The sequence below is a fragment of the Periplaneta americana genome, chromosome 9 (assembly GCF_040183065.1).
Source record: "Periplaneta americana isolate PAMFEO1 chromosome 9, P.americana_PAMFEO1_priV1, whole genome shotgun sequence".
Taxonomy (NCBI): domain Eukaryota; kingdom Metazoa; phylum Arthropoda; class Insecta; order Blattodea; family Blattidae; genus Periplaneta; species Periplaneta americana.
The window spans coordinates 154,301,152-154,319,540 of record NC_091125.1 but is presented as its reverse complement, the minus strand read 5'-3'; the positions used below and the strand labels follow the sequence as shown (position 1 = coordinate 154,319,540).

General features: G+C 37.0%; 1 protein-coding gene across 1 annotated transcript; it reads left to right on the top strand.

Annotated features, from left to right (window-relative positions):
• The first annotated feature begins 464 nt into the window (after window positions 1-464).
• On the top strand, window positions 465-17,562 carry LOC138706630 (cytokine receptor-like factor 3). The gene is made up of 8 exons (XM_069836161.1): window positions 465-854; window positions 941-1,062; window positions 1,150-1,439; window positions 6,726-6,906; window positions 11,008-11,260; window positions 13,279-13,409; window positions 14,729-14,837; window positions 16,858-17,562. The coding sequence occupies exons 2-8, from the start codon at window positions 955-957 to the stop codon at window positions 17,082-17,084; spliced, it is 1,299 nt and encodes a 432-aa protein (XP_069692262.1). The 5' UTR covers window positions 465-854; window positions 941-954; the 3' UTR covers window positions 17,085-17,562.
• Window positions 17,563-18,389: the final 827 nt, after the last annotated feature.

Sequence of the window (18,389 nt, the reverse complement as noted above, 5' to 3'; positions counted from 1 at the left end):
ATGATGCAGATTCTTCAACACGGGAATCCCAGAAAGTTTCCGTACCCGTGGATCGCAAAACGAAAGTCAAAATGTGGGCCGAGACTGAACCTCGGAAGGTGATTGGAAAACCTTCTCAAGTTGTATCATACATAATAAGCATTAAAATAATTTTGTGTGCAATGTTAATGAACAGACTACCGGTACTGAACGTTTTCCCCCTGGACCAATTATATACCACACCAATGCGGTTCTCGGCGACCATTATTTAATTTATATATTTTTGTCTTCTGTAACATATCACAACCGAATTATGGAAAAAGCTTATCCTTGTTTGGAATTCTAAACTAATGTACGTTGTCCATCTCATTTTCTCCCAGTTTTATAGCTTATCATCAACGTAATTCAAGAACAAGCTTATCATTGAGTTGGTTATCATGTGAACATAACATTAACAAATTGTGTTGGCTACTCTGTAGCGTCTTAAATATCAACATGGCGACTAGTGTGTTTCAAAGGTGACAAAGTTCTATCCATTAATAAATTGTAATGTCATTATTGATGCATGAGTAGCCACATCAACTTTTATTTGTTTAATAAACGATATAGGTTTGTTAGCAGTGTGTTACAAAAGCTGTTTTGCATGTTACCGTGTAAGGTTAGCATCGCCTCCGTACCGGATGGAGACACCGGGGCGTGCCACTTATGCGACCTACAGCAATTTCACAAAAATGCTGACCAGCTGATGTTATGTGTTCTGTAAAGTCTCAGGAATTGTGTACTTAACGTCTTCATTTGAACAAATAGATGTACTATCACTCTTATTTTATGTTCTGTGAAGTAGAAGATTTTGTTATACAAAACACGCTTGTTAAGTAAGTATTTTCACGTATTTATAATTTCCGTAGAATTGTTTGGAGAAGTAGTGACCAAATAGACTAGATTTTAATTATATTTTCAGCATTTTATCATATTATGGAGGATATATCGAAGAAAACTATCATAGAAACGATAGATACTGCTAAAGAGTATGCTTCCAAACTCGAAGAACTCTTAAAGTCTGTTGAAGTTGCTAAGGAGCAGGTAGGTATCATATTCAGTGTTGCTTGTGTAATGTGTATGCCCCACTGTTGTGACTGGATAAATAATATATTCTTATGATATTTACAGGTGAATACAAGTACAAAGAGGACAATTGAAGACATAGATAGTGCATTTGATTTGTTTACATCAATTGTGGTAGATGCCTTACATAAAAGAAGGAACATATTAAAATCTGAAGCCTTGAAATTTCAAGAAGATGGACTGGTCCCTCTCATGGAATGTCATGATCTGATTGCAGGGAAGTTAAAATCCACACAGTTGTATATTGAAGAAGGGCGCAACATTTTACGAGTTGGTGGACTTACAAGTCCAGAGGAAACACTACGCTTCAGCGAGCAAGCATCTCAATTAGGAAGGTTAGTAAAGCATTTATTATGTAGGCTGATTCACTTACTGGAAAAATCTAACATCGCGTTTAATATCACAAGAAGTTTTTTTTTAGTTGGTTATTTAACGACGTTGTATCAACTACGAGGTCCACACCTGTGGAGTAACGGTTAGCGCGTCTAGCCGCGAAACCAGGTGGCCCGGGTTCGATTCCCGGTCGGGACAAGTTACCTGATTGAGGTTTTTCCGGGGTTTTCCCTCAACCCAATATGAGCAAATGCTGGGTAACGTTCGGTGTTGGACCCCGGACTCATTTCACCGGCATTATCACCTTCACCTCATTCAGACGCTAAATAACCTGAGATGTCGAAAAAGCGTCGTAAAATAACCTACTAAAAAAAAATACTCAACTACGAGGTTATTTAGCGTCGTTGAGACTGGTGATAGCGAGATGGTGTTTGGCGAGATGAGGTCGAGGATTCGCCAAAGATTACCTGGCATTCACGGTTGGGGAAAACCTCGGAAAAAACCCAACCATGTAATCAGCCCAAGCGGGAATTGAATCCTCACCCGAGCGCAACTTCAGATCGGCAAGCAAGTGCCTTAACCGACTGAGTCACGCCGGTGGCTGCAAGAAGTTATTTAGAGGCAGATGATGATGACATGGCTGTTCACTTCATATTGTACTTTTTTGTGGGCACTGAAGAGTTTCTTCTTGATCTATAGATTAGACGGGACCAGTGTCATGGTATAGGCTACAGTTCATGTGGTTTCGGGTTCAATTCCCAGTGAGAACACAAATTTTTCCTGAAAGAATTGTTTCTGTATTTGTCCATGGTCTGGAATTTAAGTTAAGTTTAGACTTAAGACCTGGGTAATTATCCAGAAAAGCTACACCAATTCCGCACATTTCCCCCACCGAAACAAGCATTCTGGCGCGTGGTAGAAAAGGGTTTATAAGGTGGTGAGAAACACACACAGTGGGGAGGTCATACATGGCGAAAACGTGACAGTGGTTCTTGTAAGTAGCAGTAGGTGGTGTTAGTAGAAGCCATTGATAAATCTTCCTCATAGATGACTCTTCACTCTTCCCTTCTTTCTCTCCGCTCCTATCCCTCGTCTCCTCTTTCCTCTGTCCTGTTCTCCTCCACTTTCCTTTGTAGTCTTCTTTAGGTCTTATCTCTTTTTCATCTCTATTACATCCTACACTTATGTTGTTATTAATTTACAACTGGTGAAGATTCAATTGTTCCATCTTCATATTCATATGATGTTGCCTTAGTGTAAAAACATGTTGGAGTAGTTCACCTTGTCACACATCTCACCATGTAGCAATTAGGAAACAAACCAATGATACATAATGGGTAAAAATATGCTGAAGCCGTTCACCTCGCCACGTATCTCGCCGTTCAGCAGGAATCAAACTGATTTCATTTTCAGGATGCAGCTACCTGAAACTAGCACTCTGATTGGTTGGTTGTTGCAACAGAACGTCATTATTCTAGGGCTCTGTAAGCAAGTAGAGAGTGATCTTCACCTCGTTAAATATTATCACGTCGTAGCTTTTATGATAGTCAATCAATCGTGCTGTAATTTTTAAGATTCATAGGTAAATGTCTAAGGAAAGCATAGAAAAAATTCGAAATCAATATCTTTCTTGGGAAGTGAAAAAAAAAAAACAACTTCGAAGTGATCCGTTCAAAATAAGTAAAACTTGATAAGCGGCAAACTTTTTTATTTTTCACTTCAAAGCAAGAGAAAGAATGTAAATTACTTTCAAAAGTGACTGCTACTCAAAATCCTTACTGGTTTTCGGTTTTTGGGGAGTTAAAGGAGTGCCTGGTGGACTTCGTATGCAGAGAGACTAAACTTTTATCTGTTAAAACTGCGGATTCTCATAGAAATAATCACGCTGATTTCAAATTTGTTTTCAAAATGTTTTCATTGCTTAAGGTTTTCGAGTTAAGAGTTCTTAAATTTAAGGATGCACTGGAAGGAATGGTGAACAGGAGAAACATTCGGGACAGAAGAAGGTATCAGATGATAGACAACATTAAGATTTTTAAATTATTTGTGAAGACCAAGAGGACGACGAAAAATAGGAAATTGGAAAATGCTGGGTTTGCAGTGAAAGACCTGCTCTTGGACAGAAAATTATGAAAAAGAAAAGTGGAATTTTTTGCTAATGATAAATAATACAATTTAATTCATTCATTCGTTCAGTGTTCCGCCCAAGGGCAGGTCTTTCACTGCAAACCCAGCTTTCTCCAATCTTTCCTATTTTCTGCCTTCCTCTTTGTCTCCTCAAATGACCCATATATTTTAATGTCGTCTACCATCTGATATTTTGTTCTGCCACAAACTCTTCTCCCGTTCACCATTCCTTCCAGTACATCCTTCAGTAGGAAGTTTCTTCCAGTGACCCAACCAATTTCTTCTCCTCTTCCTGATCAGCTTCAGCATCATTCTTTCTTCACCCACTCTTTCCAACACTGTTTCATTTCTTATTCTGTCTGTCCACTTCACACGTTCCAGTCTTTTCCATATCCACATTTCAAATGTTTCTATTTGTTCTCTTCACTTCGTCGTAATGTCCATGTTTCTGCTCCATACAATGCCACACTCCATACAAAGCACTTCACTAGTCTCTTCCTTAGTTCTTTTTTCCAGAGGTCTGTATAAGATGCTCCTTTTTCCTATTTCTTGGTCATTGGTATATTCCTTTTGAGTTCCTGGCAACAGCTCATGTTATTGCTTATAATACACCCTGAGTATTTGAATCTGTCCACTTGCTCTACTGCCTCATTTAGAATTCGCAAGTTTATCTTCTTTATTTTTCTTCCTATGACCATGGTCTTCGCCTTATTTGTATTTATCTTCATCCTATACTGCTACAATTTAATTATAGTACATTATTCCTATTAGATATAATTGTTACCTGAGAGATACTACCAACCTCTTTTCAGCAGTAATGGTTGCTTATATATGAGGATCTACTAGGATTCTACTAGGGTTGAGATACAATTGAAAGTTCACTGAGATATCATTAAATATTCGTACGATCTATCTGAAAATGTCTTTAGCTGCTGATACAAATGACACAATCCACAAGTCTGGTGTGTTTCTTACAACCCATATATATTAATGTTTATTACGTTGTGTTCTCTGAAAGGAACTGAATAGCTGATTGAATTTCTTCCACATATTAAATGGCGAGAAGCATGGCGAGGTAAACTGTTTCACTATGTTCTGCTGAGGCAAGATGCGAGATGCGTGGCGAGATGAATGGCGAGGTGCGCTACTCGGAGAGGCGAGATGAACAACTCCAATATGTTTTTACCCTTAGCAATCTCAGCTACTAACACTACTGGTGAAAAAGTGTTTCAGTTTTTCTGTTATAATCATACTTAGTGAGAAATGTGGTAGTCAGGGGCGATTTCTCAGGGCATGCTATGCTTGCTGCGCAAGCCCAATATTTTCGTAGAATGTGTATTTCTCAAAATGGCGTTACGTACATTAAAATTTATTTTGATTTTTGGAATACAGTATAGGTGTAATACCATCCGCAGGTTGCACACCGCAAGTATCACAGCGCTTGCTCGTTTCTCGGAGCTACAGGGAAGACATAGAAATAGCGAGAATATTATGCGCGTGCAAGTGCCTTCCTCCTTAGTCTTTCCTAGGCGCACATGCTTCTGTTATGTGTTGTTTGAAGCTCTGGTCCGAGAGCTACACCAACGACTATTTAACGTTACACAGAGCAATACTGACAGCGGGAATGTGCTGTGATTTGCGAGTGCAATGTAATTGTATCAGCAGAATGCATATGTTAGCTGCTGAATGTATTATTAATTCTTAAACATTAATTTGAAGTATTGCAATGAGTTCGGAATTGTGTGTCATTGAAACCTTATTATTAAATCCATTTTCCCGAAGGACTATTCAAGAGAAGACAGACATTATAGAGAATATGTGCGTTTGTTCAGTGCAGCTCAATACAACAATGTGCATTGGTTGGCAGGATCGAAAAAACTAAATAAACTGTTTTGTTGGCCATGTTTGTTGTATTATATCGAACTTCTACATCTGATAAGCGAATAGTCCACACCTGTGGAGTAACGGTCAGCGCTTCTGGCCGCGAAACCAGGTGGCCTGGGTTCGAATCCCGGTCGTTGCAAGTTACCTGGTTGAGGTTTTTTCTGGGGTTTTCCCTCAACCCAATACGAGCAAATGCTGGGTAACTTTAGGTGCTGGACCCTGGACTCATTTCACCGGCATTATCACCTTCATTTCATTCAGACGCTAAATAACCTAGATGTTGATACAGCGTCGTAAAATAACCCAATAAAATGAAAATAAAAAAATAAGCGAATATGATCCATTACTCATAATGATTTCATAATTATAAAATAAATTATTTATGTGGGCCTGATTATTTTTATTAATTATGAGTAGCTCAGTTGGTAGAGCAGCTGGCTACGGACTGGAAGGTCCGGGGTTCGATCCCAGGTGGTGACAGGATTTTTTCTCGTTGCTAAACTTTCAGAATGGCCCCGAGGTTCACTCAGCCTCCTATAAAATTGAGTACTGGGTCCTTCCCGGGGGTAAAAGGCGGTCAGAGTGTGGTGCCGACCACACCACCTCATTCTAGTGCTGAGGTCATGGAAAGCATGGGGCTCTACCTCCATGGCCCCCAAGTGCCTTCATGGCATGTTATGGGAATACCTTTACTTTACTTTTACTTTTATGAATTATTATATCCTCCCATCTTCCCCTATGAATAAAAGAGCAAGCCTAACTTTCTTGACTAGCATTCGCCCCCGGTGGTAGTCATTAGTGAAAAACGTGGGAAGCCTATCAACTTAATATGTTCGTGGTCCATGGGAGTTTCATGTGGTATATGTTTACAGGTTTTTTTATGTTCGAAAGATATAAAGATATTACACCAATGAAATTATTTACTGTCCACTCAAATAACATGAACTTTTTTTCATGGCTTATGGCCAGCCAGATGTCATTCCTTGTACCGGTAATCCAAGAAAGTGAGATATCTAACTTCGCTTGTAACTTGTATGATTTAGGTAGATGTATGTAATTAATTGTGCAGAGATTTCCATAAATGCATTTTAATCATTTCCGGTACGGTATTCATATTTTTCTACTTAAGAAAATCTGTTCTTCAAGTGACACAAATATTCAAAGATATTAATGGTTTATAATGAGATTTCAAGTACTGTACTCCTTTGTTCTTGAGTACACAGCAGTACTACTAAATAGTAACTGACTTTGTAACATTCCAAACATATTGCTTCCAGTTTACCAGAAGTCCCCAGCCTGGAGGAGGTACCGGAGGTATCGTTTCAGTGCCCTGTGGAGTCTGTGAGACTGGCACTGGAGCGAACTCTCACAGGAGTGGGGGAAATCTCCAGAATGGGGCCTGTACAGTTTACTGAAGTGGACGAAAAACCTGGTGCTTTGTTGGTGCGGTGGGAAGAGGTATGGTACTTGTATTTGCAGAATTCTTCTATTCAGTATTCATCAGCATTAATTAATTTTAAGATCTAAAGAGTTGCTTCAGATAAAGTATCCATAGAAAATGTATAGTAATTGACTTTGTACTATACGTCATTATAATTTAAAACATGTAAATAGAATTTCATGTGCTTTTTTATATGCAGAGTGTTTCATAATTATAGGTACAAGTTGCAGGTGTGACTAAAGAACAATAGAACAATGCAACAAGTCCTAATAAACGTAGTCCAGGAAACCAACTGTTTCCGAGATATCATGTCATCACTATGGCCACCAACTGAATACACCTCGTACATTTGCAGCCTCATTTCTTACCTGTCAGACTAAACAATTTTAGATTCGCTTCTGCTTTTTACGTTGAAATAATGTATTGAATATACATGTTAATTTTTTATTGACTTTCACAGACCCCCTAAAGGACCTCCAAGGGGTCCATGGACCCCAGGTTAAGAATTCCTTCACTAGGAGATTAGCAACTGAGTGGCCGCCACTGAAATCCTTGCCCACCTCGCCCAGGGCATGCCCGATTCCTGTCCGACTGACCGCCTATGCCTTATTACATGAATATATCACAGGCACAGCATAGAATGAATTTTCGAAAGTAAAAAAAAACATGTAAATTATATATATATATATATATATATATATAATTTTATAGACATAATACCTATGCTAAATCAATGCATACTTAAAACGAGAAAATATTTAAAAGAATGTAACAGAAAAATATTGCAATATACTTTTAGCACAATAACTCAACTACTTGTAGAGAAAATCTGCACGTTTCTCCTTGTATTTTGAGAATAACATGAGAAACACCTGCACAATCACTAACACTTTTCATATACGTCTGGATTAAGATTTCTATTAAACAACGTAGTCTTCATTTTTTGAACGGGTTACATCAGCTTCTTGTCTATGCACATGACGTGAATATGTTAAGAGAAAATCCACAAACGATTAGGGAAAACACGGGAATTCTACTTGAAGCAAGTAAAGCAATAGGGCTGGAAGTAAATCCCGAAAAGACTAAGTATATGATTATGTCTCGTGACCAGAATATTGTACGAAATGGAACTATAAAAATTGGAGATTTATCCTTTGAAGAGGTGGAAAAATTCAAATATCTGGGAGCAACAGTAACAAATATAAATGACACTCGGGAGGAAATTAAACGCAGAATAAATATGGGAAATGCCTGTTATTATTTGGTTGAGAAGCTTTTGTCATCTAGTCTGCTGTCAAAAAATCTGAAAGTTAGAATTTATAAAACAGTTATATTACCGGTTGTTCTATATTGTTGTGAAACTTGGACTCTCACTTTGAGAGAGGAACAGAGATTAAGGGTGTTTGAGAATAAGGTCTTTAGGAAAATACTTGGGGCCAAGAGGGATGACGTGACAGAAGAATGGAGAAAGTTACACAACGCAGAGCTGCACGTATTGTATTCTTCACCTGACATAATATGAACATTAAATCCAGACGTTTGAGATGGGCAGGGCATGTAGCACATATGGGCGAATCCAGAAATGCATATAGTGTGTTAGTTGGGAGGCCGGCGGGAAAAATACCTTTGGGGAGGCCGAGATGTAGATGAGACGATAATATTAAAATGGATTTGAGGGAGGTGGCATATGATGATAGGGACTGGATTAATCTTGCTTAGGATAGGGATCAATGGCGGGCTTATGTGAGGACGGCAATGAACCTCCAGGTTCCTTAAAAGCCAGTGAGTAAGTAAGTTAGTCTTCATTTTAATACATTGTGAAATATCAAGGGAACAGAGTTGGTCTGCCACATTGCTTAATCTCAAATTTTTCTTCCAATGTGCACACTGAAATCAGCTGTTCTAATAAACACTGTACAGTATTAATCTTTATTAACTAAAATGTGAAAGTCACCTTCAAACATTTTTCTCGCACAAGACAGTAGTACTAATTAAACATTGACATGTCTGGATGTAACTGAATACTCCTGCACATGAATCTCACATCACAGAAGTTACAATCATAAAAAGGCTGCAAAATGGTATTTGTCGAATACAAGGGGGAGAGCCATTAATCCTTCCCATTGAAGGCTTTAAGGAACCAACCTGGACAAATACCCAATGTCCCATCCCTACCTTCCCGTGGTGAAGCTGTTAGTAAGCATAATTTTACAAGCTGAACTGAAGGGAGGGGCTACTCATCAATTAGCACTGGTCAGCTTGATGAGTTATTGGCCGAATTTGGTATAATTTTTCTCTATTCAATACCTAATTCCCTCTTTACCCTTTCCTATCCAGTCCTTTGACTGAACTCTTACTTTCTTTGACCCCGATGGCATTAGAGCATTCAAGGCCTAGGGGTTCATTTCACTTTCCTTCCTCCTCTTTCTACTTTTCTCTTCCTAGTGCTGACCTGCTATGGCACTAAAATCGTCCACCAGTGGCTTAAGGAGGGAAAGCTGGTGATCAACAAGATCTCCCAACTAGGTCCACAGTAGGTGTGGTCCTCCAGACATTCTGGGGGTTGTGTGTGAATGAAGTAGCCACCAAAACGTTAAAATATGGTGTTCACTTAAATCGGCTACAACTTGCCATTTTCATCAATATCTTTGAAAAATAATGGAGTGCAAGAGGTCAAATGACTTTATTGTCAAATGCCTGGCATTATATATATATTTCCGAGAAATAGTCTGCCCAGGCATCCTGGGTTGCCAAAAACACAGAATAATACACATATAAGAATAGTAACGATTACAGTAAAATAGATGAGTCAAATTGAAATGTGAACTAGGAGCTTAAATTTAAGAAATAATAAATTTGTACATAAATTTGTAACAATCACACACTAACGAACAGAAAAGGGGGAGGGGGATTATGATATTCCGTATAAATGATTTTTCAGAATTGCCACAGACCCTTTAATGGTTGAAGTAATTATTTTTGGATTGATGTCATGGATTCCAAATGTTTTGATAGTGTTTACAGTTGATCGTGGGATGGTGCCCCTCGCTCCGATCATTAAACCATGTACTTCCCAGGTGCCTTCCATCTGATATTTTTCTCGAAAACACGGAATAGTAGGTTCATAAATTTGTTGTTTCTCTTTGTTGACCTCGGATGGTTGGATCTGGCTCATCTCAAATCTAACTGTTGGGTCCAATATAAAGCCTTTACTATTAGTCTTGTCTAGAGCCATGATGTCCGCTCTTCTAATTCAGCCGCCTTCAGACGCAACGCAGTGCACCTCTTCATGGACCTCGAAGGATTTGTTTCTAAGGGCTTGTGCTATTAGTTTTCGGATGTTATGATGGCGTGAATTTCTCAGGAGTTCTCCATGCTGACAGGATCCTAGGACGTGTGCTAAGGTTTCAATCTCGTTGCAATATCTGCAACGGAATCCGTCCAAGGATCTCCCATGAAGACTTCTCACTGGTGCTGCGTTAGCATTCATCTTAATTGCGTCCCGCCATTCAAAGGAAGACAGACCCTCCTTAGAAAAAATCCATTTATTTCCGGGAGTATATTCTTGAAATAAAATAACACCTTTTCCTTTATGTGGAAGCGCACACCATTTGTTGTACTCATAAAAAATCAGAACTGAAGAAAATACTTGAAGTAAGATGGAAGATATTCACACCACCAAGATCAAATGAAGGGAAAGCTGTTTCTCTATCCAGAGAACAAGAGTGAGTGAGGGTGTTATTTTCTGTCTCTCACTCCCCATCACCCCAAGTCCCTAACCTGGTTGATAGCTACTGCCTCGTGTCCTATATACCCCCACTCTTCTCTTCACTCCGGGGAGAGTCCTAACATCCATTTTGTCCCCATAATAAGCACGTTTGTTTACTCCGGCATGTCAACGAAGAAGCTCCTGCTCGCACGATTTTCTGAAGCAGGTTACTGGTACTCATGTTCCTATGATCTAGTGGACAGAAGTGAATTACTTTAACTCATATTTTAAGCAGTTTATGGCTTCAAAAATTTTTGGATGTAGCAAAAACTTGCTTCAGTCTGAAGGAGCCTTCTTTGTCATCATCTCTGAATGGTGTCCATAATGTAAGAAAGTATTGCAATTACAGGTGGACTTCGAGCGAATGGTGGATGTGCACAGTTTCCGCCTGCAGATGGCATATGATGATGTGCGAGGTCAGATGAATCTTATGGAGAGCAACTTCCATGATGTGTACTTTGGTCCTGAGTGCCAGCACTTGGTGCGAGATCTGCGCCCAGGAGTGCCATATACATTCCGTGTCTGCTGTAGGGTGGAGGGTGACACAGAGTGGAGTGCTTGGTCACTACCTCGTGTTGCCACAACCAGTTATGATCCATTTTGTAAGTTCGTCAAATCTTCCAACTTAAGTAGCTTGTATTGCAATCTACATTTAAACTTTCTCAATAATTCAAGCATACAGAAAGAAAAGTGAATAGAAAAAGATACTGTAAAACTCGATATTAATTCTGAATTATTTGATATATTTTATTCATTTATCAGTATCTTTGAGTCAGTCCAATAGAAATACTGTATAATCACTTTTACTTAAAAAAATAATGTAGCTTCATTTGGTAAAGTAAGACAGAATGGTGATTTACACGAAATTAGATCTAATAATTTTTCTATTATTTTCTTTTTTTATAAGATAAAATGTTAAATGAAATGATATATACAGTATGGGTTTGCAAAAAAAATACTACAAATTAGTTTTTATTTACATAATTATGCATTCAATATATGTACATAATAATAAATTAAGCTTCCTTTATGAAAGGGTTGCAAGATTTGACAAAGCGTATTATATATACTTTGGAAACACACCTAAAAGGTAAAATGATTTACATTTAAAACGGTTAGGGAATTGAATATAGAAAGAGAGCATAAAGATGTCTATGTGAATTAATTTGCAAAAACCTAACCCCGCAGGTAATTTGAATTTAGTTGTTCTCAAGTGTGCAGATTAAATAAAATGTTGGATGTTTTGGAAATTAAGTTTTATAATAAACTACCTGAAAATATTAAGAGAATTCACAATGTGAAGAATTTCAAACATTGTGTTACAACACTTTTGTTAAAGTTCAAAAGTATTGGAAAGCACAACTGCTAATGGCTTCATTGCCAGATGCAAGGCACTAGACAACAACAACAACACTTTTGTTAAATAAAATTTTTTATAGTGTGCAAGAGTACTTGGATAATAATTTTATTTAAATGTTTTTATCTGTAACAGAGCATATTGCAAAGCAGTTCTGTTTTATAGTATATTGTGTATGTTTTTACGTATTTTTATTGTGTAAATTCTTTCTTTTTGACTCAGGCTATTGCAGTTATATTGCTAATGGTTGTAATAAATTAAATTGAAATTACATAATATTATTCTATAACATACTGGTATATATAATTTAAAATCTAGCTAATACTGTATCATATGACCAGAATGGGTTGCTTTTAAAAGACTACACACTTTTCATAGTCAGTTGTGGAAAACACAAAGGATAAATTGATAAATAAAATGGTATATATGATGTTTAAAAAAAATACGATAAATTAATATTTTTTACATAATTATGCATTAAATCAAAAACTTTTTCAAATAAAAGAAATTAGAGTTTAAAGATACCCATACAAATTGATTTGCAAAACAAAATTAATCTTATCTCAGCAATCTAAAGCAAAACGAGACTTATTTTGCTGTAAAAAATTAATGTCTGTAAAATTTTGCCTCCATTTGAATACTTCTTGAGACAAAAAATTGTTGTATTTATTATATGTTTACACGAATTGCTTTGTAAAATTAATATAATCGCAGTTATGGAAGTAGTGCAAAACTCTATTATTCTATAGTAAAAAGGTAAAAGGTAAAGGTATCCCCGTAACATGCCATGAAGGCACTTGGGGGGCATGGAGGTAGAGCCCCATGCTTTCCATGACCTCGGCACTAGAATGAGGTGGTGTGATCGGCACCACGCTCTGACCGCCTTTTACCCCCGGGAAGGTCCCAGTACTCAATTTTATAGGAGGCTGAGTGAACCTCGTGGGCCGTTCTGAAAGTTTGGCAACGAGAAAAAAATCCTGTCACCACCTGGGATCGAACCCCGAACCTTCCAGTGCATAGTAATAATAATAAGAATAATAATAATAATACCGGTAATAATAATAATAGTTTTTCTTTTTTTTCCTGGGAGATTGTGAAATAAGTAGCAACATTGTGGGCATATAAATAGCCAAAATACTGATGTATGGTATTTTACATTGTGCCTTGAACCTTAACTCGAATCCAATCCGGCATTAATGTCATTATGATTTACTAATGATAAAAGAAAGTTAGATTTTTCAGAAGGGCATGTGAATGTTACAGGCTGGGACCTGACGAATCCCAACTACATGATTACCAATGAAAACAAGATTGCTACCAAGACGTCAGCCGATCAGTCTGTCCTGTTCTCCAGTGCAGCTCAGTTTGGACCAGGCCATTCAATTGAATTCACGGTATTTGATAGATGTTCTAGACATATCTGACCTTTCCACACACGTTCTTTTTTCTCGTGTTTCCTCGTCTTAGTTCTTTTTCTTCTCGTTCATCCTCATGTCCATGTTCTTCTGCTCTTTCTCTTCTTCATTTTTCCTTTTCTTTTCGTAATTTTGCCGTTTATTTATTCTTTTTCTACTTATTTATTTCTTTGTCATCTTCCTATTTCTTCATTTCATTTTTCAACAGTTCATTGCACTTTTCTGCTCTATTGACAACAGTAAATGTTGCTGTTCTAAGGTCATCTTGTTGTTCTTTTATGAGGGCAGCACTATTCATAATGCAAGCGACCAATTCATCCCTTGTGTTTACTTTGTTCTTGTACACTTCGCCCTTCATCCACCCCCAGAGACAAAAATCGACAGCAATAAAGGTCTGGAGACGTTGGTGGCCAATTCATCGTTCTAGAAATGTGAGATTTAGATTATATGTCACCTGACATATGGGACTCTGTCATGCTGAAAGAACATGCCCATCCTTGAAGACAATGAAACTACAAACAGCCATTTCTTTACATCCATTATGAACAGTGCTGCCCTGAGATGATGTCAGAAGAGCTATATTTCCAAACCCATTGAAAATTGGACACATTTATAAATGTGAACTTTTTACTCGGAATAGTCCTTAATATTATTCTATAAAATATTTACTATTCCTCTTGAATCACTCTGTATATTGTGAATACGAAAGCGATACATACATACAGAATGAACCGTAAGTAATGTCATTAATTTCAAGGGATTATTCTTTGAGATATTTCAGACAAAAACGTTTAATACAATTTTGCTCGTGTTTGCTTCCTTTTCGAGAAAAAAAAAATGTTTCATGTGAAACATTTCATAGCACATGCTCAATCAATTTAAGAGAGTAGAGTATATTATGATAATAAATTATTGAAAGAATTTTAGTTTTCTTCTTTCATTGTGCAGAAATTTGATCCGAACAAATGTGACATTGTAAAATTCCTTTGCAGAACGAAAAGTTAAATTTGTTCGGCTCAAATAATTTATTATCATATTGTTCTGCTCTCATAAATTGACTGAGCATATTAGAAATTAAATCAATGGCTTTCCCAAAACACACTATGAATTGTTTAATATACAACAATTTTTATCTCGGAAAAGGAGCAAAATTATATTAAACTTTTTTGTCTGAAGTATCTAAAACAAAAATTCCCTGAAATTAATGACATTACTTACGGTTCACCTCGTATATTTTCTCATTCACTGAGGTGTTATCCACTCTTTTGATTGTAAATAAAATCTTTTTACTTTTATAGATACTTGAATGCGGAATTGGCTGCAGTGATGAAGGAATTGGTCTCGTGAATACAAGGGTCGAAGGTGAAAACTTGCTGCAATCTGGAGCATTGTTCCTCAATACCAAAGGTAAATAATAACAAGATTTTTGTTCATTTCAAGACAATAGATAATGGTTTCAAAGTGAATACATTTAAACTTTTCATTGTGTTACTAAAATTTGTAATTGTCATTGACGATAAAATGGTCTTTTGTTTTGTAAATATCCTTTAAGTAAGGCTATATAATTTATAAACCTCTTCTGACATAAATAAAAGAGGGAGAGAGAGATATACTTTACAAACAAACGTTGCTTTACTGAGAGACAGCAGAAAATCTATTATTTTCTTCAAGAATGTCAATATTGAATAGCAGACTTCCTGTGATGAGTGATTTTGATAGCATTGTCGAACATCCGTTTTACAAAGATGACTCTTTAATTATCAATTTTATGTGTTCCATGTGTTTTACTATTCAGTTGTCTATTATTGTAGTCTTAGGATAGTGAATAGGACTCCTGACCTAAGTCTTTGTCTGAATACCATGTGGACTGATTATTTGGTTCGGTTTTTGCAAGTTTTTCCCTAGCTTTAAGGCGAATACCAGATAATCCCATGACGAATTCTCAGACTGATCTTGGCAGAATATCTTCTCACTGTTACAAATTCCACTGACACTATATAATCATGTACTGTAGTTGATACAGTGCAGTTTAATAAATCCTGTTGAATGGGCTTTAATCTTCAAGATTTTAGCTTTTGAATTCCTTGTAGTCCATATAAGACATAAAGTGAGGAGATGAAGTTGGAATAGTCCTGTAGCATAGAAGGCAAGGTGTAGGAATGATAGACATAGGATGGATAGTTTGAGCCTGATGACATCCACACCTGTGGAGTAACGGTTAGAGTGTCTAGCCGCGAACTGATGGCCCAGGTTCGATTCCCGGTTGGGGCAAGTTACCTGGTTGAGGTTTTATCCAGGGTTTTCCCTCAACCCAATATGAGCAAATGCTGGATAACTTTCGGTGCTGGATCCCGGACTCATTTCACCGGCATTAACACCTTCATCTCATTCAGACGCTAAATAACCTGAGATGTTGATAAAGCGTCGTAAAATAACCTACTAAAATAAAAAATTTGAGCCTGATGACAGTTTAGTTTTAATTTTTTTTTTTTTATTTTCGATTCTCATTCTTCACTTTCACTGTTTCTTTTATAGTTCATATATTTGATTATTTCTTTTTAATCTTATATTTGTTTTATCATCATAATTTCGTGGAAAGATGATTATGTGAGTATGTACAAACTTCAGCGGCATCAAAAAACAACAAGCTTATCCTAAAAGGCATTCTTAAAATATAAGGAAATTTATTTTAGAGGGTAAAGGAATAAGTGACGGAACATATTTTTATACCATCAGACCGTATGTAATGTTATTTATCATCTTTTTCATCAGCACAGATTTATAATTGCACACTACTCGTTGAAGCTTAATCTTCAGTGTGTCCTCCACTTACTACCATCACACTTCTTAACTATTGCTTTGCTTATCATAGGACTAGGAGTCCTTAGTATCTCTCCCTTATTTATACGAAAAAATGGTTTTGGAACTGCTGGTTTGGAATAGTTTTACAATTAAAAAATGAAAATAAAATAAAAACAGATTGCTGACAGGTAGACTATCAACTCTACAATTACTAGCATAGTACCTTGTTCATTACGCTACAAGATTGCTTACAATAACACCTCTTTACTTTAAGGACTATTATAAGGAGATTTAAAAGTTAGATTTTTGAGACTCATTTCGATTTTTGAGGAGGTATTATTTTTCAATTTAATACTACTGTACTTTTTCAGTAGTCTCATACTACAAAATTAAATTGATCAAATGTTTGCTACATGCTGGTACAGAATAGTATTGAAAATTTAATTAATTAATTTTTTACCCTTTGAAAGTGACTTACATCCGTAATTTATAGTTACTATTGCAGCATTATTATGCAAAATCTTGTCTTCATCTGCACATCCAGTGGGATCATACTGACCCTTTGACCACCAACAGTGACGCAATTTGCTAATGTTATTGTTATTTATATTTTATTTATATGCAGGTTGTGTGTTCGTCGATGGTCGAGAGAAGACAACAAAATTGCCAAGGCTAGAAAAAGGTTCCAAGGTGTGCTTCACGTGTGAACATATACGTGACAACAAAATTCGAGTGAACATCGACAGCAACAATAAAACAGTCACGTATGACTGGAATATCTCTAGCCCTGATCTCAAACTCTACTTCGCCATCTGCTTTGGCGAATGTGGATGGAAAGTGCTTGTAGAGTAGCCAGTATTACTATGAATTGCATACAAACACCAATACTTGAAGACTTAACTGGAAGATCAGTGGTCATTCACATACAATACTATACTGTCCTTTCTATCCTCCAACAAGGTAACAGACTTTTAGTACAATTCTTCTAACTTTTTAACATGGCCACAATACTGTATAGTTCACAAAGAATTCTTCACATAAAAGTGACAATTAATTAAGACAGATTTTCAGAAACTTAGATATATTATGAATGTGTGTTTTGTTGAGGTAAATTTTGGTTCTCCCCTTGTTCTGTACTGATGGAATGCTCTCAAGATGTATCATTTGCCAAGCTACAGTTTCTGGCTTATAGTTCAAATTCTTTCGTTCAGAGCTTCTGTCAGGGAGCTTTCCCCTTCTCACTTAATCATTTTCACAAATTCTTTGAAATCTCAGTAGCTTCACTGGTAGACTTCTATAACATTATACCTGAGCCTTTTTTTTTTTTTTTGTGTCTGTTAAATGTTTTGCGATATACCATATTTACTCGAATATAATATGCCATTAAATATGATACTGACAACAGTTTTCAAGACTACATTTTGTAAAAAAGGTGCGCATTATAATCGCATAAATACAGTAGCAACTATATTTCGTGTTTTGCTTCACAATAGACTGCCAGAAACTCTCTTACTCATTTTGTTACATATATAGTATTTTAATGTATCGAAGTACATATGATATTTCCATGCAGACATTCTGCGTCATCGTACGATGAAAGAGTAATGGAACGGACAAAAATTCTCTCCGGCACCGGGATTTGAACCCAGGTTTTCAGCTCTATGTGCTGATGCTTTTTCCACTAAGCCACACCGGATACTCATCCTGGTGTCAGACAGAATCATCTCAGTTTAAGTTCCAACTCTTAGGTTCCCTCTAGTGGTCGCCCTCTGCACTACGTCATAGATGTCTATGAACGTAGGACTGAAGTCCACACATGTGCTGAGGTGCACACGTTATGAGTGACTAGTTGGCCGGGACCCGACGGAATAAGCGCCGTCTTAAATCACAAGTGATTTACGCATATCATATATACGTTCATAGACATCTATGACGACGTGAAGAGGGCGGCCACTAGATGGAACCCAAGAGTTGGAACTTAGACTGAGACGATTCTGTCCGACACCGGGATGGGTAACCGGTGTGGCTTAGTGGATAAAGCATCAGCACGGAGAGCTGAAAACCCGGGTTCAAATCCCGGTGCCAGAGAGAATTTTTCTCCGTTCCATTACTCTTTCATCGTATTTTGTTACATGTAAATTGTATCTTTTTTACATC

Excerpts from the sequence above, each read along its gene's own strand:
- LOC138706630 (XM_069836161.1), top strand. The coding sequence starts at position 955 with ATGGAGGATATATCGAAGAAAACTATCATAGAAACGATAGATACTGCT. Across the intron at positions 11,261-13,278 it reads AACCAGTTATGATCCATTTT|GCTGGGACCTGACGAATCCC; the intron begins GTAAGTTCGTCA and ends TGAATGTTACAG. Across the intron at positions 14,838-16,857 it reads ATTGTTCCTCAATACCAAAG|GTTGTGTGTTCGTCGATGGT; the intron begins GTAAATAATAAC and ends ATTTATATGCAG.